The sequence below is a fragment of the Taeniopygia guttata genome, chromosome 2, assembly GCF_048771995.1.
Source record: "Taeniopygia guttata chromosome 2, bTaeGut7.mat, whole genome shotgun sequence".
NCBI lineage: Eukaryota > Metazoa > Chordata > Aves > Passeriformes > Estrildidae > Taeniopygia > Taeniopygia guttata.
This window is the reverse complement of record NC_133026.1, coordinates 76637780-76665361: the sequence shown is the minus strand read 5'-3', so window position 1 is coordinate 76665361 and position 27582 is coordinate 76637780. Positions and strand designations below refer to the sequence as shown.

At 41.9% G+C, this 27582-nt stretch overlaps 1 protein-coding gene across 4 annotated transcripts in view; it reads right to left on the bottom strand.

Annotated features, from left to right (window-relative positions):
* Nucleotides 1-27582, bottom strand: part of MYO10 (myosin X) — a 162814-nt gene that overhangs the window by 107828 nt on the left and 27404 nt on the right. For 2 of the 4 annotated variants that reach the window (XM_030267071.4, XM_072924276.1), the window contains one exon: nt 19259-19357. The exons of the other annotated variants lie outside the window; for them this stretch is intronic. In XM_030267071.4, the coding sequence (XP_030122931.2) occupies nt 19259-19357 (99 nt within the window). Of the gene's footprint in view, nt 1-19258; nt 19358-27582 lie in introns of those variants that run through there. 4 annotated transcript variants of the gene reach the window in all.

Below are 27582 nucleotides of genomic sequence, written 5' to 3'. Positions count from 1 at the left end.
CTCCACCCTACCACAAGACTGTCCATAAACAGTGTTTCATGTTCCCAGGAAGGGAAGCAGTACTTGCAGCCCAGCTACTGGCAGAGGAAGGCTGCTGGTGAAGGGAAGGTTTAACCTGGACAATCAGGATGCACTTCTGGGGAGGATGAGCCAGATAGAGCACATGACAGGCACAGAACTCATCAAAGTAATTAAGTCAATAATGAAATTTAAGCAGCACTATTTTTGATCCCCACTGTCTGCTCCTGCAAGGTAACTCAAGCACCCAGATACACAGGGCTGCCAACAGAGAGCAAGCAACCACTGGTCTCCACACAAATTCACTTCTCATCACCAGAGGCTTCTCCCACTAAGACAGGTCTACAGCAGAGCCTGCTGATGCCTCCTATGAATCACAGATAAAAGGTTCTCCCAGCAGAGGCCCTTGACCTCACCATGATTACACTGATGGCACTTTTTCAGTGGATTTTCTTTTGCTCATGGGGCTACTGGGGTTACTTGTTCGAGGGTTAGTAGGCTGTCCACAGAGTTGGGGAAGTGATAGCACATCTGCCAAAATGTTTTTCCAGGCCTCTTGGGGCACAGCTCAATCAAATAAAAACACACACAAAAGCAACAAAGCTCAAAAATTATTCCCTTGGTGCTGTGGGCTACATCAGTCCAAAGGTCCTTCCCTCTACTATAGTGCCAGCAACTTGAAGTCAAACCCCTTCCAACAGAGCTGTATTAGCTATTTCTGAAATCACTTGACCCTTTGGCCATTTGAGACAAAAACCATGCTGACTGGCCTGGAGTCCTTGGAAATAAAGGAAATTCTTTTGCCCAGATGAGAAGAAACTAACAGCTTTGCTCTCAGAAAATCAGCACCTAACTGCAAGCATGTCCTCCTTCCTCTCATACAACTGCACCACTCTACGCCACTACAGTGAAACTACTCTGCTACATCAGCTGAAATTACAGCAGTAGCAGTGCACACACAGAGATTTTTATTTTGACTTTGCACAAACCACTTCCTAGAAAGAAAAAGCAATGTGAAGAAAAGGAGCGGTGAAAGACAACACATTTCTAAACAGTGGTGCAAAATGTGATTTAGCATGCAAAGCCTTGTCAACTCACTGATCCTAAAATATGTTTTGAACCAGTGGAGAGATATCAGCTGAGGTTATTAATATACATCTCTAACAAATGATAAGATCTCTACTAATTTACTATTAAATGCATAAAGCTGGAGATTTCATTTTTGCCTTGCATCTGACAGATAGTGAGAGTATACCTTACTTCTCTGACATGCTCTAACTTTTGCATGCAATCACAAATGATAAGAGGAATTCAAATCAAGGCCAGAACTCAGTTATCATAAAAGAACTGAATTGAATATATACATTTGCATCCATATGTAGAAGACAAAAAATAAAAGCACAAAGAAATGCCTCAGGAATACTGCAGTCAATACAAAACAAAAGAAAGTTTTAAGATCTGAAGTTGGCAACAGCACAATTTGATGAGAAAATTAAATTAAACCATATTTAATGGTTTACATATGTTCAAAATACAGCTTACTGAGAAAGCAAATAAAATAATCTAAACCAAGACGGTTAAAGAAATAATTTAATTGCTACATTTTCCAGAGTTTATTCACAAGGCCTTGCACATTCAAATACGGATAGCTGAGTGTGAATTCAGATGAAGCAGCATAAAGGAAAGGAAGTTGGAATTACTGCTGACAAATCATGTAAGTCCCACCACTCTGGGTGAGTCCAAACTCAGCAGACATGTCAGGACAATGTAGCAAGATGCTCTACTGTTGGCAAACCCATGCTTACACAGACACTAATTGTTTTTCCAGCAGTAGTGTCATAATTTTTTTGTCTAACAGAAATGCAGATCACTTCTTAAGTTTCATAAAATTAGCAAACAGCATTCACAAACTCACCTCAGTCACCAGCCATCCTGTGGTGCCCTTGGCTAAAGGCAACAGCCAGAACCTGCCATCTATATAAATGCTGGAAAAAGATTAAAATCACAAGCACAAAAATCATGCTGGAGAGAGCTCTCAACCTAAGGAACCTCTCTATTGCAAGTCCAGGGCAGCAAGAGCTGGTCCCTCTGATGACATAAATGGCCATACTGCATGGTCCTGTAAATGAAAATACCAGGGATGCACTTGCTCTTTACAAGTACAGCTGCTGCCAGGGCTAGCTGCAGGAGCCCCAGCCATCCTCACAGCTGCAGCTCACCCCACATGTGACTGCAACACAGCAAGATGCCAACCTAAACCTTCCATGAGTTTCCCAATGATTTTGGCACTACAAGTTTGTCACTTTTGCTTTTATTTCCTACTTGGTACAGTGGTGTAACAAGTGGGTAGGGGTCTTCATATGTTACTGCTCTGCAACAAAGATAAAACAGCAGCAGTTGATGCACAAATCTACTTGTATTAAATTTATGGCTTTAAGCACTCAAAGCTTAAACAAAAAAGCACAAGAGTGAAAAAGAAGAACCACAATCATTTAAAGAATTCCCTGCTACTGCAAGGACAGGTCTGAGCTTTCCAGTACCAATCAAGCTCATTTTAAATAAGCATAACAGCCCCCACAAAATTTTTTTATTGAAATTTACTGTGGGGCTGAGGATGTTTGGTTTATTTTTTGCATTAATTTGCAAAGCCAGAGCTGTGTGCTGGAACTTTTAAACGAAGTGCTGGAGTCAGCAGGACCCGAGGTTCTACCCAACCACTGATTCACTGTCTGACCTTGAAGAAGTCCCTCACCTCATCATAGATCTACTAGGCCAGCTGTGAAACTGGATGAAAGTAGGACTACCCCACAAAATGCATGCTGCAACTTGTTTGGCCTTCTGTTAAATAAACATAATGCCCCCTCAAAACAAACCCAACCAACTAAACAATGTGCTTTTTTCTGTATACAAAGCACTTTATACTGTAGAAAAATTGAGTGCTTTACCAAGTGGGGGGGAAATGGATGTAAATATTTACACATGTACTGCAAAGAGCTGTTACTCATTCTAGGGATGTGCGTGCTGGTAGATGTATGATTCAAGAGCTAGATCAGCATAGTGGGTATGCCTTCACCAGACAGAAATAACACACTGGTCTCTCGAAAGCATGCACTGTGCCAAGGAGCGTAAGGAAAAAACTGACATTAAGGGGATAGTTCCTGCCAGATTTGAAACCACATTAGCTTCAAATAAAACAGAGATTCAACAAAGCTACAGGTGCTCAGAGCTTAATTACAGGAGTAAATTAAACTACTATCTTAGCACCCAGAGTTTTGTTGCACTTGTCCATCATCTCACAAATGCTTCCAAAAGGCAAGAATATTTTGGACTGGCAAGCAAGTCTGGAAATACAGAGGACAGCTATTTCTCCTTATGCAACTTGTGCTCAATTGCTCCTTATGCCTGCCATGAAAAGTTAATGCTAAGACTGGGAGGGGGTCACATCAGCCAGTACCTCACCTGCTTCTGTTGTGTCCTCCTGCAAATGCAGGACCTGCTACTTTACATCCCTCCATATTGAGCTTCTATGGAAGTGACAGGACACTGTCTTCACAGTAACATTTCTACTAGTGTATTTTGATCACTGACACATAATCCCAAATGCAAACTAAAAACAGAGGTAAAACCTGGAAGGGAAAGAGGCTAACTGGATTCCCTTTAACACGGCCAAGTCTGGCACCATTAATTCATGAGTCCTAATGGAACCAGGTTCCAACGGCTTCCTTATCAGTTAATTTCATCTGCCATTATAAAAATTAGTCTGTCCCTTTAGAAATTTCTCAACTAGAGACAATTGGCTACTGTTTCCCACTGCTATCCCTTCAAATGTGAGTTTGCTTTACAAGTGTTAGTGTGGTAATACTTGTCCCTGGTTTGCTATTCAATTGCACTCTTCTAATAAGACATTTGTTTCCATTTTCATACATAAACAGAGGAAGCACTGCTTGTAACTGCTTGAACCACATGTGATAAGGTGCTTAGTATTTACATAGCATCCACACTAACACTGATAAGCGCATTACATTATACACAAGTTAGAAGTTATATAAAAAATTGACTCAAGAGCAGCTGCCGTGGCTCTGAATCTCGGTAGTGTCTGAATCTTTGTCAACTTCAAGCTGCCTAATCTGCTCTAAGGACATAATGTACAGTATGCTGTTTGTTCAGCTTGCAGAGAGTCAGATTTAAGGAGTCCATATTCAAACAGCACTGACTCAAGTAGCAATGTTCAAGGACTTTTGAAAGTGCATCTGTGGAGCTTATCAATACCACAAGTTGAATACTACTCTACCTGACTGTGTTTTCTTTAGCCAAGACCTCGGATTTTGCTTTAATCTAGCATCAGCCTGAAGCTATAACTGAAAAATCTAAGCCTTCACTTAGAAAATTTCTGTAGGCTACTGTTGTCTGCCAGTTCTTCTACAGATATGGACCTGCATGCAATGCAGAGTAAACACATTCTAAGTCCATTGATTTTAAGAAACAGTACACGTATATATATATCTGTATGAGCACCTACACACACATTTCCCAATTTCATCATCTATACAACATACATACACATGACAATACTTTCCAGGAGAGCTGTATCTGCATATTATGGGCATTAAGACACTGCACTGCATTGCAATAGCTCTGCTCATTTCTGAAATGTGGACAAATGCATTTGATATGTACATTGCCAGCATGCTTGGGATTAACATAGATCAGCAACCAATTTGGAGTAATTGAATATTCACAGCAACGTCTGGTCTGATCTATTAACACAGTCACACACAGGGAATGTAGGCCAACCATTTTTTAAAATGCCCAGAAAATCAACCCAGAAGAAAACTAAGGGTACTGGTTAAGAAAAAACAGACCCCCAGCAGCCTTATACTTCTTGGCCTCCTGTTCACCTTCCGCACAGTCTTTGCTGGCTGCAGCCCATACCCACATCAAGGGTTTTGTTCATGTACAAACTCAGTGCAGTAATCCCATTCTTCCTAGAAATACATGCTCCTGTGCTGGACTTACTGAGCCTTTGTCACGCTCCCTTTGCTTTCCTGATCAAGCAGCAATACTGCCCTCCCTTCCCCCACCACTGAGGACATGTGAAAAACATTAACATATCTCAAATGCCTAGCAGACCTTGAAGTATCCTTGTCAGAACTTCACACTTCCTGGGCAAATCTTGTGGTGACAGGAGCTCTCTGTAATTGCATTTAAGCCATTAATGATGCACGGATAACACCAATAAAGTCTGACCATCAGATTTCAATGTATATTAAATGCCTGCCTGAAAGCAGCATTAATAATGGAACAGATTTAGTATTTTTTCCTAATTAGAACTCCTTGCTGATGCTAGTGAAAAAAACACACTTTCAAGAGATAAATAATCAGCCATAAAATACATGTAATTATTTTCATTATAGGCTTGTGTCACTTCTACCTATTAAGATTGCTCTTGTCCCAAATCTGTTTCCTAATTCTGCTACATGTGGTAAGCTTTGGACAAAGTATTCATTGGGAGGCACACATCTCACTAGAAATGCATGGTTTTTCAAAGTAGATTATTTTATTATCATAGACAAAACAACACTTTTGTGTCATTCAGGACTACAATAACTCTGGTGATTTGATACTTGAACATTCTCCGAGGCAGTTCTTTGGAGAGGCACATTTAATTAAAAAGGGAACAATTGTTTCCAAGAGGCAAGATTTTATCTTTCCTGTAAAAGTCATCAGCTCTACAAAGTTACAAGTCACTGGAGAAAAATCCTGCAGCAAGCCTTCAGTAGAGACCCACACATTTAGCAGCCAAAGACCTTGGGAAAGGCCTCCTGCCCATGGCATGCTCTACATGCTGTTGAGCAGGAACTCCTGGAGCTTCCCTTGGCAGCTCCAACATGTCGCTTGCTGTTCATGCTGTCCCTGGCCAAAGCCTGGAATGGAGGATGAGAAGGTATTCTGACACTCATGCTCCTCATGAGCCAAAGGAGGCTACGTGAGGCTTGCAGCTTTGTTGAGTTTTGCTGCCTTTACAGTTTGCTGCCTTTCCTTCCCCACTGCCCTGCTGCTGCCTGGGGAGCACAGTTGGCCTGGCCATCACCCACCCAAGCAGATCCTGTGCTCCCAGCCCCAGGAACTGCCAGCCTGCCTCATGCCCTGATGTGCGCGCACGTGTACTCAGGTGTCAAAGAGAAAAGCAGGGAGCAAGGCTGCAGGGATAAAGGAGCAGGATGAATGATGAATGAGAACTGAATCTGAAGCAGAAGCTTGGAGAGACCAAACAAATAAAAGCACAGGAGTCCATGCATGGAAGACAGAACAATGGGCAGGTAGGAGGTACAAAAAAAACCCCTTCAAACAAACAAACAAAAAAATGAACAAGGAAGACAATTAGGGTGCTTTGAGGAAGCACCCCTTACTTCTAGCCCCATCTGTATACACACTTATAACTTCAGAACATCCAGAAGCTGCATAGAGATGACTGACACTGCTTCCCGTGATATAGGTCCCTCTTCTCTCCAGTGTGTGTGCCACAACCACCTAACTGCAAAGGGGCAGCACTCTGCTTTTTCTACAGTGCAAAAAAGGGGCCCTGCAGCATTTCTGAACTCTCTAGGATATGACTTTGCAAGATAGAGGAGTTTTTTCCATGTACATTCTGTGACTGTTCTTGGTAAAGTCAGCTTGGGAAGATAAATCTCCTTAAATTGCCTCTCAGCTTCACCATGTGTATGCTAAACAGGACCTGGCTTGTTTTACAAAATAAAGAGTGCTGGATGAGGAGGAGGCACATGACCTACACTAACAATTTCTTCCCCTGGTTTAGCATAAATAAAAGCTCCACTATGAAAGAGCGCTTAAAGTTCCTTTTGCAGCTAACATTGAAAGAGTTTATTATCACACTGCAGAAATGCTTTAGGGGAAGTCTTGCTCTGATAGTGTTCTCATGAGGACACTTGACGTTTTCAAACAAGTCACTTTGAAATATTCAAGAATACAAATGTCTGGAAGCTCCCAAAGGTGCAATGACACATCTTATCACAAAGGGAAGCTCCTCTGTTGCTTGCTTAAAGAACCTGAAGCTCTGCAAGAAGTACCTCATCTTTCAAACAGTATTTCATACACCAAGCTTTGAAAGTGATCTGGCACTGAAACACCAGTGTGGCTGCTCAGATTTAGTTTGTTTAAAGTTAACTTGTATAGTGAAGGGTACCCGGAGTTGCAGAAGATTCCCCTTTGTTTCTTTATTTCTCTGGTACACAGAAGTAACAGATTTCAGGAACTACTTGAGTGACCACAGGATAGGGGAAAGATCAAATGAGCTTTCCATCTACAGAACCGGCATCATGCAGCCTTCCCCAGAGGAGCTGCCAGTAGACAGTCTCCTCTCCTACAGATTCATCACCCCACCTCGCCATACCTGCTGTCCAGCCCATGGGCTGGGATCACCAGCACACCTAATGCAGTACTCCACACACCTGCCCAATGGTTACAGTTTTAAAATTATTCTAATTACTTGAAATAGCAATTAAAAAAAAATATTTTTCATAGCTCACACCCATAAGTGCAGTCTTCAGTCCCTGATGGAGAAGTGGGGAGGGGGTGAGACATGGCTCTTCCAAACAGTGGCTCCCAGTGGGCTGACTGTAAAGGGGAGAGAGTGGCCTCTGGTCACCACTACCAACTTTTTAAAATTGTTCTTGCACATGCACTAGCATTTTCTCAGAAGCCATCATTGTGTAAAATCTTGTCCAGAATTATCCAGTCATTTGACTTTTTAATTTAAAAGAATAAAAAAATAATATAAAAAAAAAATCCATATAACAAAAAATAGGGTGCTCTAGGCTACTTGTGTTTTGCTCAACTCATCCTTTCCAAGTAAAAATCTCACGGGCCATCCACCATTTATCTGCACTGAAAGGTACAAATCCTCACCAGAGCAAAACTTAGCAATGCCCTGTTGCAGAGTGAAGTATTTAGGTTAAGCACATAATTGTGCTTAACCTAAACCATATGTTCCTAAAAACACCAACAGTGCTGAACAATGAGACCAACCTCACACCCAAGGGAATTTAGGAACAGGGAAACAACTGAAATGACAAGCTTGTTCATCATGGAGCTACAGATTCATTGTTGTCGTAGTTTTTTGGCATGATGCTGCCTGAATTCCTTCCCATGTTTTGTGAACAGCTGAACTGTGTTCCCTTACAAAAGAAATTAATATGGCATCCTGTGTACATCTGCTTTAATCTTAAAACAAAGCAGTTTTGCTATCTTTAGTACAAGCATAATAAAGGCAAGGCACCAAAAAAAGACAGATGGTTTGGATTTTCTTTACAGAAAGCAAGAGAGAAGACTGACATCTCAACTGTTTATTTAGCCACAAGCCATTACGTGGCCACAGCAAACCGGGGTGGGATGCAGAATGTACCTCTTTGTCAGCATCTCAGATGCCGACTGCTTTCACTCAGATCTTAGAAAAAGCATAAAACAACTCTGCTCACAGATAAATCCTTTTGTTCATAAAGATTTAATTTATATGGGTAGGAAAACACTTAACAACGGCCACACTAATGCCAAACAAATTAATTTCAGTAAAGCTAGAGCAAACACTACCATTCTGTTTAGCAGCACCCTTGAAAATCCAACATTTTCAAAACCCTTGAAAATCCAACATTAAAGGAGTTATTTATGGTCATTGCTCAGCCCTCCTGCCCCCATCATTTGTGCATTAGAAATCTCCTGACTGATCACTTGCAAACTCCGTGACTTCTGACCAATATTGGCCACACACTGATAGACTTAAAGTTCATTTTGCAGGGATAATACAAGCACCCTGGTCTGGCAGTTGGTTGGGTTTTGGGGTTTGGTTTTTTAGGTTTTTGTTTTGTTTTGCATTGGTGTTTTTGGTTTTTTTTTTACAATTCTGCCTTTCTTTTAAAATATTTCACTTCAGGTTTAAAACTTTCCCCTTCCTTAAATCAATCAAGCTGATAGTGGTTTTGGCAGAAAGGGAAGTAACAGGAAAAAAGTAAGGACAGAACATGTGCAACATATCCAAGAAGTAATTCATAACTGGCTCTGTATTTTTTCTGTAATACATACAAAGTTCAGGGAAAAGTACACACAAAAAGAGGCTTTCCCTATTACCCTTTAACAAATATTCAGAGAATGGCAGTCATGTAAAAATGTCACCCTTGATATAAAGGGATAAAAAGACAAGTTGAATTAGATCATGAATTACAGGGAGGAAAATGTTCTCTGATACAGATACTTCTTCAATTAAATACCTTTTTAATATTTCCATGTTGGACAATTTAAAAGACCCAAATTAATGATTTTTCCAATAAGCAAGTATTTAAGAAGTAAAAGAAGATGGGACACATGGAAAAAATCCAAAACATTTGTCCAATGTGTGAGTGCTTCCATTTGAACCAGTGTTCAAACTCAGTACTGATAAGTAACGCTTCAGGTTTAGAAGCAGCATTTCCATTCAGGAAAACGTTTAGTGCAGTTGCATTAAATCCTTACCAGGCATGAGGAGGCTTTTGTGCATTGCAGTTTCCCTCCATTAAATGCTTCACAGGAGGGCTGGGGTGGCATGGCTTGGTGGGCCCGTGGGACACATGGGCTTGCAGGGCACATGCAGCCTCTGCCGTGTCACTTGCTTCACTGCATCGTTTTGCACCTTTCTGCAAAGAGCGCGGGACGGAGCAAGCACGGGTGAGCGGGGCACAGCCATCAGTCCTCGCAGCTCCTTCTAGGAGATGCCCCACATGCTGGGGTACGAAAGGGTCCCTGGGACAGCCAAGTACAGTTGTGCAAGGCAGGGAGGCCAGACTCCCTGCGGATGCTCCCGGAGGAAGCTGCTGGCTCACATCTGTCACGAACTCTGTTTACAGGCGAGCCAACAGATGATTGCAGTGAGACTCGCTGAACTTTGACATCCAACATAAAGATGTAAATACTTCTCCGTAGAAGATACTATAAGGCGCTCTGGCTGACTTCTGGCCCTCCTCAACCCCACACCATCCACCAAACCCAAAACTCACACACATATCCCTTAAAAACAACAACAGTAAGAAAGACGCAAAGCACAAAAAAAAATCCCAAGAAATTAACATACTAATAGCCACAGCACCAAGGTTTTTAAAGTATGCTAATCAGTAGAATTATTACAAGTAAGCCAAATATAACTAACAAGAGAATAAAATGAACTTTACAATGTTTAGACAGATAGAATCTGATTTCCTGCTGTAAAGCTGCTGAATTTGGCATTGACACTGATCCTCAAAGGCAGGGGATCTGCTGCCCAAAACACACACGAGCTACCCAATGTCTGGAATAGTAGTCACTTACCCTTCATATGCACCATTAAATTAAAAAGCATGAAAGTCTTCATAAATAATGTTTGCAAAAAGAAATTGATTCATTCAACTCAAAGAGCAGCCAAGACCAAAGCCCACTGCATATATTTGTGTATTTTCTTAAGAGGCTGTGTATACAAGGGAGCACACAAAGGGCTTCTTTAAAATGGTCCCTTGTAAATGTGCATTTGAAGGGTAATAGATATTGAATTCAGGGAAATGTTCAAAAAAATCACTGTTTGGAAATATTTTTAGGCCTTCATGTGGAACAGCTAGAAACAATCATGATGCTTTTCAATGCTAGCTAAGAAAATCCTTGTCCAGAAGGATTTACTTCTCTGATGCCTGATCCTATGAGCTATGGATGCAGCCAAACACAGCATTTACTGATAAACAGTCCTACTGACTTCAGTAACTTAAGCCAAGTAACTTCAGTGGCGTTATTCATGCCCTGTAAATATGAACGGAAAACTCTTGTTTAAAAGGGCTCCTCACAAAGCAAAGGCTAGCACAAGAGAGTCCCAAGTGAGGGTGAGAAAGGACACAAGGCAAAGAAAAGAGTCCTTATGAGAAATGCTTAGCCATTACCTGCAATTGAGGCTTTCTTTTTAAACTAAAAGTGAGGAAAACATGAGCTCTGCTGGTATAACCACACAGTAACATCAACATAATCCTATTGCTAACTCAAAAGTCAAACAAAAGGACCCCACTCCCCTCCCCAAACTAACCTAAACAGACAGAACAAACCCCAAACCTCACATAAAGCCCAGGTCTACAACTTCTGAATGAGGTCACAATGAGAAACTCTCCCAGCCTTCAAACCAGAAAGAAAAAAAAAGTGAAAACCTCCATGGAAAACATACTTGAGCTGTGTTTAACAAGGAACATCTGTAGCTTTCCAATTCCTGAGATGCAGAAATGCCGCAGAAGAGCCACAATAAGTTAAACACGCAGGAAAAAATACCTTTTTTTGCTGCCCAGACCATTTACAGGTGCCTCTGATTTGAAACTAAGGATACCAAGCTCTACTCTGTTTGCTGACATAACACCATGCTGTGAAGGACTTCTTTGTGAAGAAAACTCACTGAAAGCTGGTTTAACTGACAAAGTCTTTACTGGTGAAATATGACATCTGTTTTTAAAGAGCCTGCATTTTTTGCATATTATTACTCAGCTGCTTTTATTTATAATATTTGGCATAAAAGTTTCTCTCAGTCAGCTAAAAAGGTATGCAATTAAGTATCCTGACATTTTAGAATCAGACTGAGGGCAGTTTGCAGCAATTGGTTCAACTTTGACTTCTCCATGGATGAGTTTGTTCAGATAAGATTTCCCCTACACAGATATATATTAGTTATGTTTTACATATATACAATTCTTCCCTTGCAAGATAATGGATGTTATTAAAAATGTGTGTTCTCAGGTGCTATTCTGGAAGTCCTCAATTCTCAAAGGTTTAAACATAGTGCTACTTACACGAACAGCAATATTTGCATTAAAAAAAAAAAAAAAAAAGAGTCCTTAGTCTGCAGACTATATATTTATAGGGCTGATTATATCGTTATTGGCATTACTTCTACGCATACTTGGGTGTATAAATGGAAGAAAAAGTAGAGAGTCCTATTTCAGTGACTAGAAAAATGTTCTTGAAATCAATGCCATGCAAAACAACACAGCTCTTCTGAAAGATTTCACTCTCCCCCAAGATTTTTGTATTTGCTATCTATGCCTCCACTGCAGACAGCTTCACATGTGTCTGTACAAGTCAGAAGCACAATGCAGTCCTCTTTGATCTGAAATAAAGTCCACAGTATTCAGAAAAAAAAAGAAAAAAAAAAAAAGAAAAAGGATAGAAACTGGAAAGAGGTATTTTCCTTAATGGAACCGTGGATTACTGAATATACAAAAGTAATTTCAAACAAAGCATAGAATGACAGCAGGGCCTTTAGCACTTTATTTAAACATTCACTTGACTACTTTATAAGTTCACACAACTTCATTAAAAATACAGTAAGACCATGAGGAAATGTCTGCTTTACTGTAAATAAAACCTTTAAGGAACAAATAATTTTAACACTAAAACTAAATGCAGCAAAAAATACCCTCAAACGTGAAAAAAAAATTCAGAAACCGTAATGTCATCTTATATACAAATGTGTATTTAAACACAGAATGAAAGATTAGGACCTGTTTTTTAAATTCTAAATGTTCATAGACTTCATTGACATACTTAATATATTCCTACTAAGTATGAGTATACTGTATTAATACAGTAGAGTCATAGACATGATGTTTTCAAAACATCCAGGACAGAGCCCTTCACCAGCTCTCTGCACTAATGGAAGATAAAAAAAAAACAACTGACCCACCCACCAGCTAGCAAATGAGTACTGCATCTTCTCTTCTGGAAAGCATGAAATTTGTGCTTATAAAGGGAAACATATTTACAATATAAATTGTCTGCACATGGTAGCTTTTCCAGCCACTGCAGACTCTGTTTTCAAGGCCAACCTGCAGGAAGCTTTGGAGAGCTACTCCTGAGCCAGCTGCAGCCCAGCATCATGAACGTGTGCTAAGAGGGAGGTCACACCTACCTTTCATCTCCCATTCCTTTATCTTGGGCCAGGGCGCTGAAACACGGGCCTGACATACTCTTCCCCTCCTTGTGTTTAATGAGGCTTTCATTTACACCCATACAGTGCCACATTTTTCTTCTTTTCATAAAGAGCTATGAATTTTTCATTGCTATTTGCTCAGGGAAATCCAAACTTACAATGTGATATTCCCATTTTAGTACACCAGATCTCATGTATTCGGTATTTCCCATAGACCATCAAATCAGTTAGTTTTACAGTCATCTCACACAAAGGATGACAACAGCAGGAAACAGTATCACAGCTGTCTAAAATGATAATTAGCAAATGAACTGTTTAACGGTAACACTCAGGTAATACATATAAGAACACTTGAGGAGGAATTATATCACCATGTAATAATCAAGAAATTGCTATGCAGCTTGTTAAAATAGCATTATATAATCCTACCTTCACACTGGGTAGGATTCATTACAGCTACCCCTTCAGCATACAACTGTATGCCACTACAGGTTTTCATGGCAAATTAATTTCCCCAACTCACAACAGAACAGAAAGAAGAAACTAAGAAGTAAGGTACTGTGATATGAAAATTTAATAATTCTGCAAACTGACATTGGCAAAGACTTGAAGTCCAGACTCATAAAAGTAAAATCCAAAGCCAACTCCAGCAACAGACTTTCCCATTCCCACTGCCCTGCCAATCATGTCATTGGAAGACATGCATAATGCTCAGTGGAAAGGTGAGAAGCGCAAAATCTAGTAGAAGCTACTGAATCAGAGAAGATTAATAACAATGCTGTGCTTTGATACGGTCCCAGTGTTTTGTCATTAGACTTGAACATGAGCTCCAGCTGTCAAAATGATCTGGGAATCAACATACCAGCCATGCTTCAAAAAGCCCCATCACCCGATATTTCTGCAGCCTCACTCCTTGCTTCCCCTCTCTGGTTCTTCAAACTGATACTGAGCATTGCAGGAATTGCCAGACAGTCAGAAGTAATAGTCAAGCATTATCTCAGTTCTATTTCACCTGCTTGCAACCTTCTGCATGCCATAGGTAACCAAACAGCAAGGGCAGGATTGTCTAAAAGCACATCAGGAAAAGCAATGGGAGAAAAGGTAATAATTGACCAATGTCAGCTGGCACAGTCCTTTTACACACAAAGTCACTCCTGAAACCATGAGCCCTGAAAATGACTGAAGTTATCAAATGCAGTGAACTGTCACTATGTCTTTGGATGTGCAGCAGCCAGCTCAGACCTGCTCAGGAGGTAGAATGCCACATTACAGGTCTGAAGGCCTATCCCTATGTCCTTCCCATTTTGCACCACCTGGTTTTAACACATGCAAACCCAAATAATGGAGGCAATTTTTGCCCAGTGATGTTTATAACACCAGGGTTTTCTAAGCAAACTTAGTCAATTGGATGACATCATGGTAAAGACTTGAGACGTTTTTCCATATTACCTGAAGTTTCAGCTCACATTATGGACACCATGGAAAGGCAGTAACATCACACACAACACGCACATAGAACACCATTAACAAGCAATATATCTGCTGGCGGATGCAGGACTAGCTCTGCCATTCTTTTCTAGGGCACCAAAGCAAGCTGTCCCTTTTACAGTGACATCTGTGGCTCCCTTAAGTATAAAGATTTTGCAGCTCAAAAGACTTCTCAAAGTCAGGCTCTTTATGGCTACACAACCAATTACAAAATCCTGTGCAAATTACAGGTAGTCTCCCATGTAAATATGTGGGTCACTCATACTAGCAGCTGGAGAGGGCTTGTGTTTAAGATGGCATTTCCTGGAGGATGTTAGCATAACAACACACACAGCAGCCTTTCTACACTGCAGCTTAATTGTAATGGTGATGCTTTAATGTGATGGAACCTTCTTATTTTAGCTTGAGAAAGCCAACAGAGGAGACAGTTTCAGTCTTTCCACTTAACTGAACTTCAAATTTCAGTAAGAAAAGTCAAAATATGAAACATCCCAAATCTGAGAACCTTAAAGGTTTTACATGCAGCACACAGGGAACCCACCAGCACATAGGTGGCTTTCTTCTTTCTCTGAGAGGAGGCTTTGTACCCAGAGGTAGTTGTTCTTCTCAGTCTAATTTTGTGCATGTCTTCCCCCACCTGGTATCTGGGTCACCAATAAATTGGTGCAAGAGAAAAGGATGACAGAATCATAGAATGTCTTGGATTGGAAGAGACCTGTAAAGGTCATCTAGTCCAACGTCCCTGCTGCAAGGGAGAATACCTTCTGCTAGACCATGTTGCTCAAAACCCCATTCAATCTGACCTTTAAGACTTTTAGGTATCCACAGCTTCTCTGGGCAATATATTCTAGAGTGTCACAACCCTTAAAACATTTTGTAATCTCATCTAAATCTACCCTCTTTTAGTTTAAAACAACTACCCCTTGTCCTGCTGCAAAAGGCCCTGCTAAAAGATTTGTCCCCAGCTTTCTCACAGGCCCCCTTCTGGTACTAGAAGGTGCTATAAGGTCCCCCTGGAGCCTTCTCTTCTCCATGCTGAACAACCTCAAGTTTCTCAGCCTGACCTCATAAGAGAGGTCTTCCACCCCAATGATCATGTCCATGGCTTTCCTCCGTGGCTCTAACAGGTCGATGACCTTACATTGCTAGGTGTCTCAGCGTTGGATATGGCACTTCCGGTGAGGTTTCACAAGAGTGGAGTAGAGGGGCAGAATTCCCTCCTTTGACCTACTAGCAACGCTGTTTTTGATACAACCCAAAATACAGCTTGTCTCCTGGGCTGTCAACATACTGCCAGCTCCTGTCCAGCTTTTCATGCACCAGTACCCTGAAATCCCTCTTGACAGGGCTGTTCTCAATCTCCCCCTGGTATGGATACCAGGGGATGCCCTAACCCAAATGCATGGACCTTCTACTTGACCTCATAGAACTTCATGAAGTATGTGCATGTGCCCACTTCCAAGCTTGTCCAGGTCCCTCTGGATGGCATTCCATCCTTCAAGCTTGTCAGCTGCAGCACTCAGCTTGGTGTCATCTGCAAACTTGCTGAGGCTGTGCTCTATCCCACTGCCAATGCTGTTGACAAAGGCATTAAACAGTTCTGGTCCCAGTCCAGAACTCCAAGGGACACCCTTGTCACCAATTCAGCTCTTGACCACCACTGTCTGGATGCAACCATCCAAACAATTCCTCATCAACCAAACAGTTCATCCATCCAATCCCTATCTCTCCAGTTTAGAGGGAAGGATGTTGCAAGGCTCTGTGTCAAAGGCTTTACAAAAGTCCAGACAGATGAAATGCACAGCTCTTCCGTTCTTCACTGATGTGGTTTCTCCATCATTTTCATCCCACAGTGCCAGCACAGCAGCAATTTAATCATGAGTAATTACATTTTGCCCATCAAAAGCCACTCTGCAATTCTGTCTGGTTCCTTTCCTACCTGGAGAAAGGCATGTATAAAAGCAAGGGTTCTCTGTCTCTGAAAGACATGCTTTTATTTTTTAGCCATGTGCCAGCCCCAACTTTCTGTTACAGCAAAGGAATATAACCTTTGAGAGGCCACCTTTCTCCAGCAAACTACATAATCACCAACCTATGTGGAACAAGGCTCTCACATTCAGCAGCATTACTTCAGCTTTGTCAGATACAATCATAGCAACTGACTGGAGAGGCAACAGAAAGAACTATTAAGTTCTTTCCGAAAGTTGCACATTCAGGTCATACAAAATGAATATTTTATTCACAAACCTTTTAGCTTTCCACTATGCCCTCCACACAAGGAGAAAATGCACAGCTGGTGTCACCAACATAATTCTAGGGATTTTGACAACAGAATGGCCTATGCAGTGCCAGGTATGCTGGCAAAGATGTGACTCACCTTTGTCAGCAAGACTTCAAATCTTATTGTGATTATGGATATGTGGTGGGATAGTTCCCACAGCAGAACATTCCTACAAATGAATGTTCGGAGAATGTTAAGGAGAAACAGACCAGGAAGGCATGGTAGTGTGGTTGCCCTCTCAGTGATGCAATACTTGGAATGTATTGAGCTCTGTCTCGGGGTGGATGATGAGCAAGTCAGGAGCTTATGGGTCAGGATAAAAGGGCAGACAAGTAAGGCTGACATGCCAAGTGTTTGCTCCAGGCTGCCTGACTGGGAGGAGGAGGTGGGTGAGCCCCTCTAGGCAATTACAGCAGCCTCAAAGTCACATGTCAGGAGCTTTAACTACCCTGACATCTGCTGGAAAGCTGTACAGCAAACAAGCCAGAAGGTTCCTTGAAATCACTAATGACAACTTCCTGCCAGAGATACTGGAGAATCCCACAAGAAATGTTGTGCTGCTTGACCTCACAGTAACCAACAAGGAAAGCCTTACTGGAGATGAAGGTTGGGCGCAGTCTTGGCTAGAGTGGCCACGAGATTGCAGGGTTTGGTATTGAACAAAGAGATGGCAGGGCAGTGAGCAAGATTATCACCATGGACTTCAGATAGCTAACTTTGGCCTCTTTAGGGATATTCTTGGAAGAATTCCATGAGAGCAGGCCTTGCAGGGAAGAGGGATCCAGGGGAGTTTGTCAATAATCAAGGCTCACTTCCTTCAGGCTCAAGAAAAATACAAACCAGTGAAAAACAGGTCAGGCCAAGGGCACAAGAAACCTCTGTGAACGAATAAAGAACTCTAATTGCTCAAGTATAAGCAAAAAAGTTCACAGGAGATCAAAGTAAGGTCAGGCCCCTTAGAGCAAATTTAGAAAAGTGATCAGGATAAGCAGAAATGAGACTAGAAAGGCCAAGGACACCTAGAATTAAATGTGGCCAAGCATGTAAAAGATAATAAAAATAACTTATTCAAAAACATCAGTAACTAGAAGAAACCAAACAATAATGTGAGCCCATTAATAAATTGAGGGGGGACCCTGGTAACAGAGGACACAGAGAAGCCAGAGTTGCTGAATGCCTTCTTTGCACCAATCTTCACTGACAAGATCAGCCCTCAGGGACCTCTGGAGACAAGGGCAAATGAAGGTCAGGAGGAAAACCTTCCCTTAGCCAAGGAGGATTTGGTCAGAGAACACCTAGGCAAACTTGACATCCACAAGTCCATGGGCCCCAACAGGATGCATCTGTGGACTGCTGAGAGAGCTGGTGAACACCACAGCAAGGCTGCTCACAACCACCTTTGGAAGTTAATGGAGATCAGGAGAGGTGCCTGAGGGCTGGAAGAAAGAAAACATCACCCCAGTCTCCAAAACGAGCAAGAAGGAGGACACAGGAAACCACCAGCCGGGCAGCCTCACCTCAATCCCTGGATAGTCTGGTTGGAGGTCTGTCTGTCACTCATGGTGTCCCCCAGGGTTTTATACTGTGCCTAGTGTTATTTAATTTGTTCATTGGTGGCTTGGATGAGGGAATAGAGTCCCTTCTCATCAAGTTCGCTCCTGACACAAATCTGAGAGGAGAGGTCGATACTTCAGGTTGTGCAGCTTTTCAGAAGGACCTGGACACACTGGAGAGCTGGGCAGAGAAGAACCTTCTGAAATTCAACAAAGGCAACTGCAGGGTGCTGCACAGAAGAACCTGTGGATCCTAGTGGCCAACAGTGTGTCCTTATGGCTAAGAAGGCCAATGGTATCCTGGGATATATTAGGAAGAGCATTGCCAGTGGGTCAAGGGAGGTGATCCTGCCCTGGTGAGGCCACATCTGGAGTATTGTGTACAGTTCTGGAGTTCACAGTACAAGAGATATGGAGCTTCTGGAGCAGATCCAGCTGAGACCTCTTGGTAAAGAGTCTGGATAATCTCTTTAATTCACAGTCTTAAGAAAGGCTGAGGAAGCCGAGCCTATTCAACCTCAAGAAGAGGTAACTATGAAATGACCTCATTAATATGTATAAATATCTGAAGGGAGGATGTCAGGAGGATGGAGCTAGGCTCTGCTTGATAGCGCTAAACAACAGGAAAATAAGTCACCAGCAGAAACTGATGCACAGGAAGTTCCACCTAAACAGAAGTTAAAACTTCTTTACTGCAGGTAAAGAATGACTAAGCACTGGAACAGACTGCCAAGAGAGGTTGTAGGGTCTCCCTCACTGGAGATATTCAAGAACCACCTGGACACAATCCTGTGCCACATGCTCTAAGATGACCCTGCTTGAGCAGGGAGGTTGGACAAGATGACCCACTGTGGTCCCTTCCAACCTGACCCACTGTGATTCTGTGAAAGCTTACTTTTTACAGAGTTGTGAGAAAGACAAAACATAGAGGAGCAATGTCCATACCTGACCATAGTCTGTCTTGAATACAACAACTCCTTCTGCACAGGAATGAACAGTGCTGGGATAATGCTGATTATTTTCTCGCAGCCAGACCCGAGACCCCTGCAATTACAAAAAAAAAAAAAAAAAAAAAAAAAAAAAAAAAAAAGAGTTATAGATGACATAACAGAAAAACTGAAAAAATAATTCTACTCACTATTTTTCATTTTTCTCTGGAAATACTTCTCAAGGAATAGGAGAGAAAGAGAAAGCAAAATCCAAATAAGCAAGTGAAAGAAACTAAAATAATCTCTTAGCAAGTATTTGTTGGTTTCTACTTGATCAGTAAACATGGGAGAACTGCACTGAAGTGCTTTTTTTTTTCCACAAGTTCCTAAATGCCGGCAAGAGCAGCTGGAGCCAATCCTCTGATTCTCTGAGTCATGTGCCTCATGCTAGCACATGTAAAATTACAGAACAGTGTTTGAATTTACATAGTTTAGAAGATCTGCCCCAAAGCCAGCTGGCTCCCCACCTGTTTATTTTCAACCTCAGTCAGATACTCCCAGCACTTCCATCTTTCACCTTTTTCTAAACTACTTCCCTTTATATGGTTCTCCTCTTTGGCTGCACAACAATGCAAGGATTAAAAAAAAAAAGACCAACTAGTAGCAAGCAAGGTTACAAAGAACTGATATTTGCTATGGAGGCATTGAAGACACTATGAGCGAGACAACCTAAGCCAGTCTAGTAGAGCAGGTAGAGCTTAATGCTCCATCTACCACCTGGCTGGTGGTGCAGATTCATCATTAAGAAAACAGAACTATCTAACACCAAAAACAAGGGAGGAGGACCACAGCTGATGCTGCAGCAAAAGCCATCCCATAAGCAATAGCCACTCGAGTTGCACCTGCACAGGAGACTTTAGCTGACATTAAAACACATAGCAACAGTGACCCATGGCCTGACTTCCAACCAAAACTACACTCCTGTTCTCTTCAAACATCTGGCTCCATATGAGGGCAACAGTATTTTAGTAGCTTTCAGAGAACAGAGATTTTTTTTCACCAGAACAATCAAATAGCCTCCTAAAGAAAAAGTAAAGGAGTGATAGGAAAGTGCTGGGATATACAGTAATAATCATAAGGTTTGGGTGTACAATCATAGAAAAAACCAATTAATATAATTTTGCATGCTAGCATCCAAAGGCTTTCCTGAATTTTCATAGAGAGACCAGACATAAAGTCTTCTTAAGGTGGAGGGGGTGCAGCCTTGATTAATAATCAAGACAAATACAGATTTTTATTCTGATGCCTATTTAAGATGAGTGGCCCATGAGCTTACCATGGACTTCAGCCACATTACATATGTTACATATGCTTTTAGACAATGTTGAATCAATGTTATTCTTCTTTCTATGATGGGACAATGGCAGCACTGAGACAAAATGGAGAATTTAAAAACTCTTGCTGCTTGGTTTGCCTAAATGGGAAGAGCTCACCTGGACACAGAGGACGAGGTAAGAGCATCCCTCTTTATTTTTTGCCACTGCATCTTTTCACAAACTGCTTTTCATTTTCAATGCTGCTAATGCTTGTGGGGCATTTGCCCTTTTACTTCCAAAACCTCAAGTCAGATGGTTTCTAGATGTACAGCAATTCTGAAGCAGTTTAAATGCAATGTTCATAAACTCCGAAGTGCAGGGTTAAGGCAGATGGAAGCAGAAAGGAGAGCACCAGTTCCTGAGGTGGGGGGAGGTGGAGGGGGGGGGGAGCAGGGCACAGGGAAACAGTGGAGAGACACCTCCCCAGAAGTGGTAAAAGCAACAGATAAGACTTCAACATTAAATTCAAAAGCCAGTAACAGCAGTTGGAACACTTCCACCCACTCTTCTCGGTCTGCATCAGACTCTGGTCTTCAGAAAACTGAGGGCACTGCTCTGTTTTTATTCTCTCGAACACCACAAACATCCCAATGCAGCCTGGTTCAAGGGTACCTCTCACCCTGCACTTCCCAGAGGAAGGAAGGCTGATGTGAGGGCTTTGCTCCTGCACTTCCTCTGCTACCTCTGCACCAGAGCCAGCAGACAGAAATGTCCTGCGTCCCTCAGGTACAGACACAGGAGCAATAATAAGGCCACATATTTGGTACTAAGGAGTAGCTACCATAACCACCATGTAGAGACAAAGGGAGTTTTTTCACATTAATGCAGGTGCTGCCATCAGCTCACTGTCCCCAGGAGTGCCTGAGAGTGAAAACCTGAGGCTTGCAGCTGCCCTGTGGGGCTAGGTGATGCAGAGCCCACTTAATTCACCATGGAATGGGTCTAAAAGCCGTAAGCATGAGTGCACAGCAAGACAGATGATGTGATGATGCACCCAATGCTACACCATGCCATACAATGAAAGCAAGGTGAGCTGAGCGTTCACGGGGATTCCTGCATGTCCTCAGCCACTTCACTTCATTCCTGCATCAGGGAAGGCTGAAACTGACAGGGACCCCTGGTGAGCCCCTAGCCCAGGGGCTCAAGCAGGCTCACACAGAGCTGGCTGTGAAACCATTCAGTCACTCCCACAGTAGAAAGTGTTTCCTGAAGTTCAGTGTGAGCCTCCTGTGTTTCAGCCTGTGCCCACTGCCTCTGAGCCTGTCACTGAGCATCACCAAGAAGAGGCCCCTCCTCTTTTATCTTCCCTCCAGGTATTTACATACACTGGCAAGACTCCCCCTGAGCCTTATCCAGACTTAAGGATTCCAGCTCTCTCAGCCTGTAGTCCTAGGAGAGAGACCCTTCATGATCTTTCTGGTCCTTTGTTAGACCCTATCCAGTATATCCGTGTCCCTCAGGCACTGGGAAGAACACAGCTGGACACAGCACTCCAACTCACAGCTCACCAGGGCTGGGAAGAGAGGTTAGGATCACCTCCATCAACTTGCAGGCAACTTTACTAAAATGTTCAACAGAAATGTCTATAGAAACCTCATGAGATTATATACTCTGCACTTAACACAGGACACCAGAAGAAACAATCCTCAGCTCATTAAATTATGCCACTCAATCAGGCAACCACAGTTTCACATTTGGATGTTTTTTTGTTATTAGTGGGATTACTGTGGCATAAAATGAAAGAGCTAAAAGTTGTCCAGCACTTAGGAAATTTTTATTTCACTGGTCTTTTCTGCCTCGACCTAGTAACTCCACAGGAGCAAGGCACAGCAAAGCTTTCACCCACAGCAAACAGTCATAGTTTGGTTCAAAGATTTCAAGGGATTTAATGATGGTGTCACCATCAGGCTCTGGAGACCTGATGGCTTGAGAAGCGGATGCATGTACTACTGTCATACCAAGCAGCAAAGAGAATTTGCTCCCAGCCTAACCTACCATCCCAGAAATACTTTTGCCAGCCTGCTGCTGGGCACTAAAGATCTGCCCTGGTCAGTCTCCACCGTCACCTTCTATGTGAGCTCAATCCACCTAAATGTACACATAAAGAGCAAAAAAACCTATCTGCCAAAATGCAGTCAAGTTCTTCAAGCGTTCTTCAACCAAAACCCTGTTATTCCACTGGTTTATTATTTGCCAGCATCTCAGAAGCTCAAGTAACATGAAGTTCATGCTTTCAAGAGCAATGCAAAGCTTGTAAACATTAAGCCACAACAAAATTTGCCAAAACCTCAGCATTCAAAATAGCCTCTCAGAAGGAGGAGAATGTTTTCCATCATGAAATTAAATAATTAATGCTGCAATTTTTTTTTTCTGGCTATGAAGGGGAAAAGAAGGGGCCTGCACTTCGTTGGGCTATAGCTTTTTAAAGCAGGGAAAGAGGTTGATTTAAACAAATGTACATTGTTCGGGGTCAATAGCTGCTATTCAAAGGAGGCTGGAACAATGCAGTTCACAAAGCCAGAGATATCTGGAATGCAAATACAACGTGTTCCCTGGCAAGGTAGCTCTACAATGGAGCATCTGTCCACGGGCCTTCCCCTCTGGGTGGGGGCAAAACAAAAAGCTCTTGGCAAGAGATACCTTGCTAACTATGAAAACTACATACAATAATCCAGCTGCCATCCCTCTGCAGTGCATTAGCCATGCACTGGTGACAAAATCATCACCAGTGCTTAATTTATGGACAAGATTTGGCAGACAGGACCCACCTGAGGAAGGAATCTGTGGTTCCCCCCCTCAACAGCCCCCCAAATAATCAGGCTAGTTCAGAGATCAGAGGCTGTGAGGGGAGGAATATCAGGAGATGGCAAAGATTTCCAAGAGGCTCTTACCCCGAGATAAGTTGGTTCAGCTCTCTTTATTCTGTGATGTCCTTGTGGAGAGTGGGGCAAAAGAGACTTTGGACAGGGTGGGCTTCCCTGGCTCTCTGCCAACCCCGCTGGGGCAGAAAGGAGGGTCTAGGGCTATCTTGATCAGAGTCACAAGGTCCCGGGGAAGGGGAAACAGAATGCCCATGAGCTCACTGTAACAGGAATCCTCTCAATGCACATTGTGGCTACATTGACCTCAGCCTCTTTCGCAGGGTGTCTTGGGTTACTCCAGAGCTCCCAGCCAGCCTTCTGTGGTAAGAGGGCAAAGAAAGCCATGGTGCACTAACTACAGCCCAGTGTTTTTTATTTCCATGAAGTAAGGTTGTAAAAATACTTGGAATAGTGTTTGTAGAAGAACAGTCATATGCCATCATTTCTGTAGCAAATAAATTTCTCCTGACTGCAAAACTGAAAGGAAATAGCTTTGCAGATCTCACAGCTGCAAGACCACCTGGAGAAGCCCTGGGTCCTTCAGCCTCACAGATTTTGATGGTGAAAATGCAAACACTACTTCTTGTCTTTCTCAGTATTCTGTACTTGAAGATGACAAAAATCCATTCTTTTTTTTACTTTCTGTTGGATATACATGCTGAAAATCACAAAATTAATAAATTACTTTATCTCAATTAAGTAAAATGGTGGAGCATTCATTGCAAAACTCTAATTAACAAGTTAGATTTTATATGCATCCACGCTGTCTGCTGAATATAATAACTGCATCTTAATTACATTTTATATGCATATATATCATATATATGTCTACATATGAAAAAGCAGATGCTGTATAACAACTGTGTTCTCATCTCAAAATGCTATTCATTCACACCTTATAATGTGAAATCCAGTCAATACATCAAGGCAGTTGATTCAAAACCATTAAAATTGCTTTAAATTAAAAGCTATGAATGTAGGTTATGCTGCATCTGCATTCAAAAAGCATGTCACTATTGAGGCTTGGCAAAGTGAAGGGAACAACAGTCAATATGTATTTAGAGAACTTTTTGTTTATTCACCTCAGTAGCTTGGCTCCAAATACAAAGTCTGAAAGACAGGAAGAGATGTTATTAACTGGGTCAATCAGGACATAGCTTTTTAATGCAAAGATAACCACAACCACATTTATCTTCATTCCTTCTCTTTCCTAAATCACAAACTGGTGACAATTAAGGAGTGGACACAAAAATAAAGAAGTCATCAAGAAAAAGACCACAACTTTCCTAATTTCATATTAATAGTCAGTTATTGTGCTGAAAACTCGCCCTTCCCTGTTGGCTTTGGCTACTGAAAACAGTTACATTTGGGTACCCAAAAACATATTAAGTGCCTGGCCAGATTACTCAGTGGAAAGCTCACTGGAAGCTGAATATTCTTCACTGACTTCAATTCACGTATGAACCATTCAGCCTCTTGAGCAGAAAACCAGACCTGTTCTTCCATATCTAAGTCAGGGAAACAAGTAGTAATGGCCATTTGTCTGATGTATTGCTCTTTAATTCATAATGTTGGTCTAGATGCCCTCCTTTGCACTGCCTGGCTTCCCTGGTGCTACTTTCCATCAACAAAAGGCTTCCAAAAGAGCTGGTCATCAGTGGTGGCTGGATGCGGGACCTACTATAAAGGTCTGTAGCTACTACTGTCACACAATGTACAAAAGGGAAATAAATGAACACTCCAGAAATTGCTCAAGACAGTGCCACCAATCGACAGCCATGCTACCCCTCTCTGCCAACAGTAAGGAGTCATCAGTATTCAAGGATGAAGGGTGGAAAGGGATGGACAGAGTTACAGAGAAGGACTTGTTGAACCCTGTACATAGTGAGAGAAAGTACAACTTTTTAAATTTATTTGAAAAGGCAATCTAAATTGCAGTTCTTTAAACTCAACTTCATGAACTGATTATTTACATAAATCCAGGCAGATACTTAATCCATCTTAAAAGGGTAAAATTACTTTTAAATCCTTACAGTAGTATTCACAATTTCCTCAGAAAACACTAAGGGGTAAAATACTAACACCTTCCCCTCAACATATTTTGTTCTGTCTCTTACACAATACTATTTTCTTTCCTGTTTTAAAGCAGAACAAAGCCATGAAGATGTTTCTATGGGATATAAGGCCAGTTCAGGGGGGTTAGTTTCCTGCAGAGCAAAACGTCCTTGAAAATGAAATGTTTCTGTTGCCTGTCAGTCCCCCACATCAGATCAAAGCACCAACTCTCCTTCTCCTGAGGTCTGTGGAACAGCTGCCGACTAACCTTGAAAAGGCTCCATCTCCTCATGTTTCAGTAACTGGAGATAGCACAGAGCTAGTGATGGTATACTACTTTAAAAACAAGAAACTGGATTAAAACATATATTATTACTGACTTGAAAGGAAACCAGAATAAATTTGTACCTTCCTCAGCCCTTTGAAGGCACCAGCACTTCTTAAAAGCCCACCGCTTCATATAAGATGGTATTTTCTATATACATTTAAAAATCAAAAAAAATAACTGCACTAAAATTTTTATCTTTCAATTATGCCCAACACAAACAGCACACAGATATTACTCTCAATATATGCAAGTGGATAAGCATGTTCCTCCTCGTCTTCTGCTGCTGAGTGTGAAGACACCCATCACTAACAGACCTCACTCAAGAGCCAAAAGACAACTCCATCAAAAAGCAATTGAACTTCTATGCTAGAGCTTCTGAAGATGTGGTTGTCAGTTCTTGAGGACAACAGATTTCTGCATGGCTAGGAAGCAGCAACTTTATCACGCAGCAACTTTATCAGAAGCAAATCCAGCAGGAAGACACCATCAAGTCTTTTTGGAAGAGTTACTGGCATTGGTACAGTCTGAGTCATGACTTTCATGAGAGATTCAGCAAACTTGCTTTGACAAGTTTTTCACTTTTAAGACTGCCTAACCAATACCCCAGCATCATGGCTGCAAAAACATGACATTGCAGGAGTTTGGCAAGCCTACTGTCATTATCAATTGTGGTCAAGTTAGACAGGCTGCTAGCAGATGACAGCTTGCTCCTATGCCTGCAAATGTAAGGTAAAGAAATAACAGTTTCTGGGCAGTCAAGACAATGGCATAATTGGTTAATTCTGAAATTAAAAATCATTGCTCTAAGTACTACCTGGCAACTGATCATGAACAGAACTGCAAAAATGAAACAGGGAAACACATACAGCAACTTTTCTCTACCTACTGGATCTACAATTTCAAGTACCACTTTACATCATCAGCATCATGTATCACAGACTTGCCTGGCTTATGGCACTGCCTCCACCACTCTCACCCCTTTACCTTAGCTTGGAATGAGGAGACAGGATTTTGATCTGTTAAAACTCAGTAAGGAAGATAAGTAATCCAAAAAGAAAGCACGTGGGTGAGGAGAAGGAAGAGGAGACAACTACTGATGACAGCAGTGAGATGTAGGGCGCACATGGGCAAAGGAGCTCACTGCCACTGCACATCTTTCTCTCCAGGTCTACATGGGGGCGGGGGGGTAGCAATGGCCAGGCAAGTGACAGACATCCTGGTATATTCATGGTCATCTTAGAAGTAGCATGTATTCTCTCCCCTGATTTGAGTTCTTGAAGAGGAATATACAATACACTCAAAAACCCCCTTAAAATCTATCCTGAGACCCAAACAAGACCTAACTCTGTCCAAAAAATTCAATATAAGTTGCGGTTCTGTCTTTGATGATGGCACGGTTTTGTCAAACACTCATATTTTTTTCAGAAACTCATTTTTTAAATTAATTGCAGTCATGACCACAAATGTGAAAACACATGAACAAAACAACTAACAACAAAGCCAAACACAAAAATTCCAACAGGTATTTTAAGGAATGCAGAACCAAGGAAGGGCAGTGCACAAGAAAGCAGCAGGGGAAGAGAGACTTCACTAAGAATTATTCACCCAAGCCTACAGCAATGCAGCCAGAAGGAGTAGTTGTCCCAGCATGACTGCCCAAACAAGACAATTTCAATCACCACTAGCTTCTGCTTACATGCTCTTTGCCACATCATCTAGT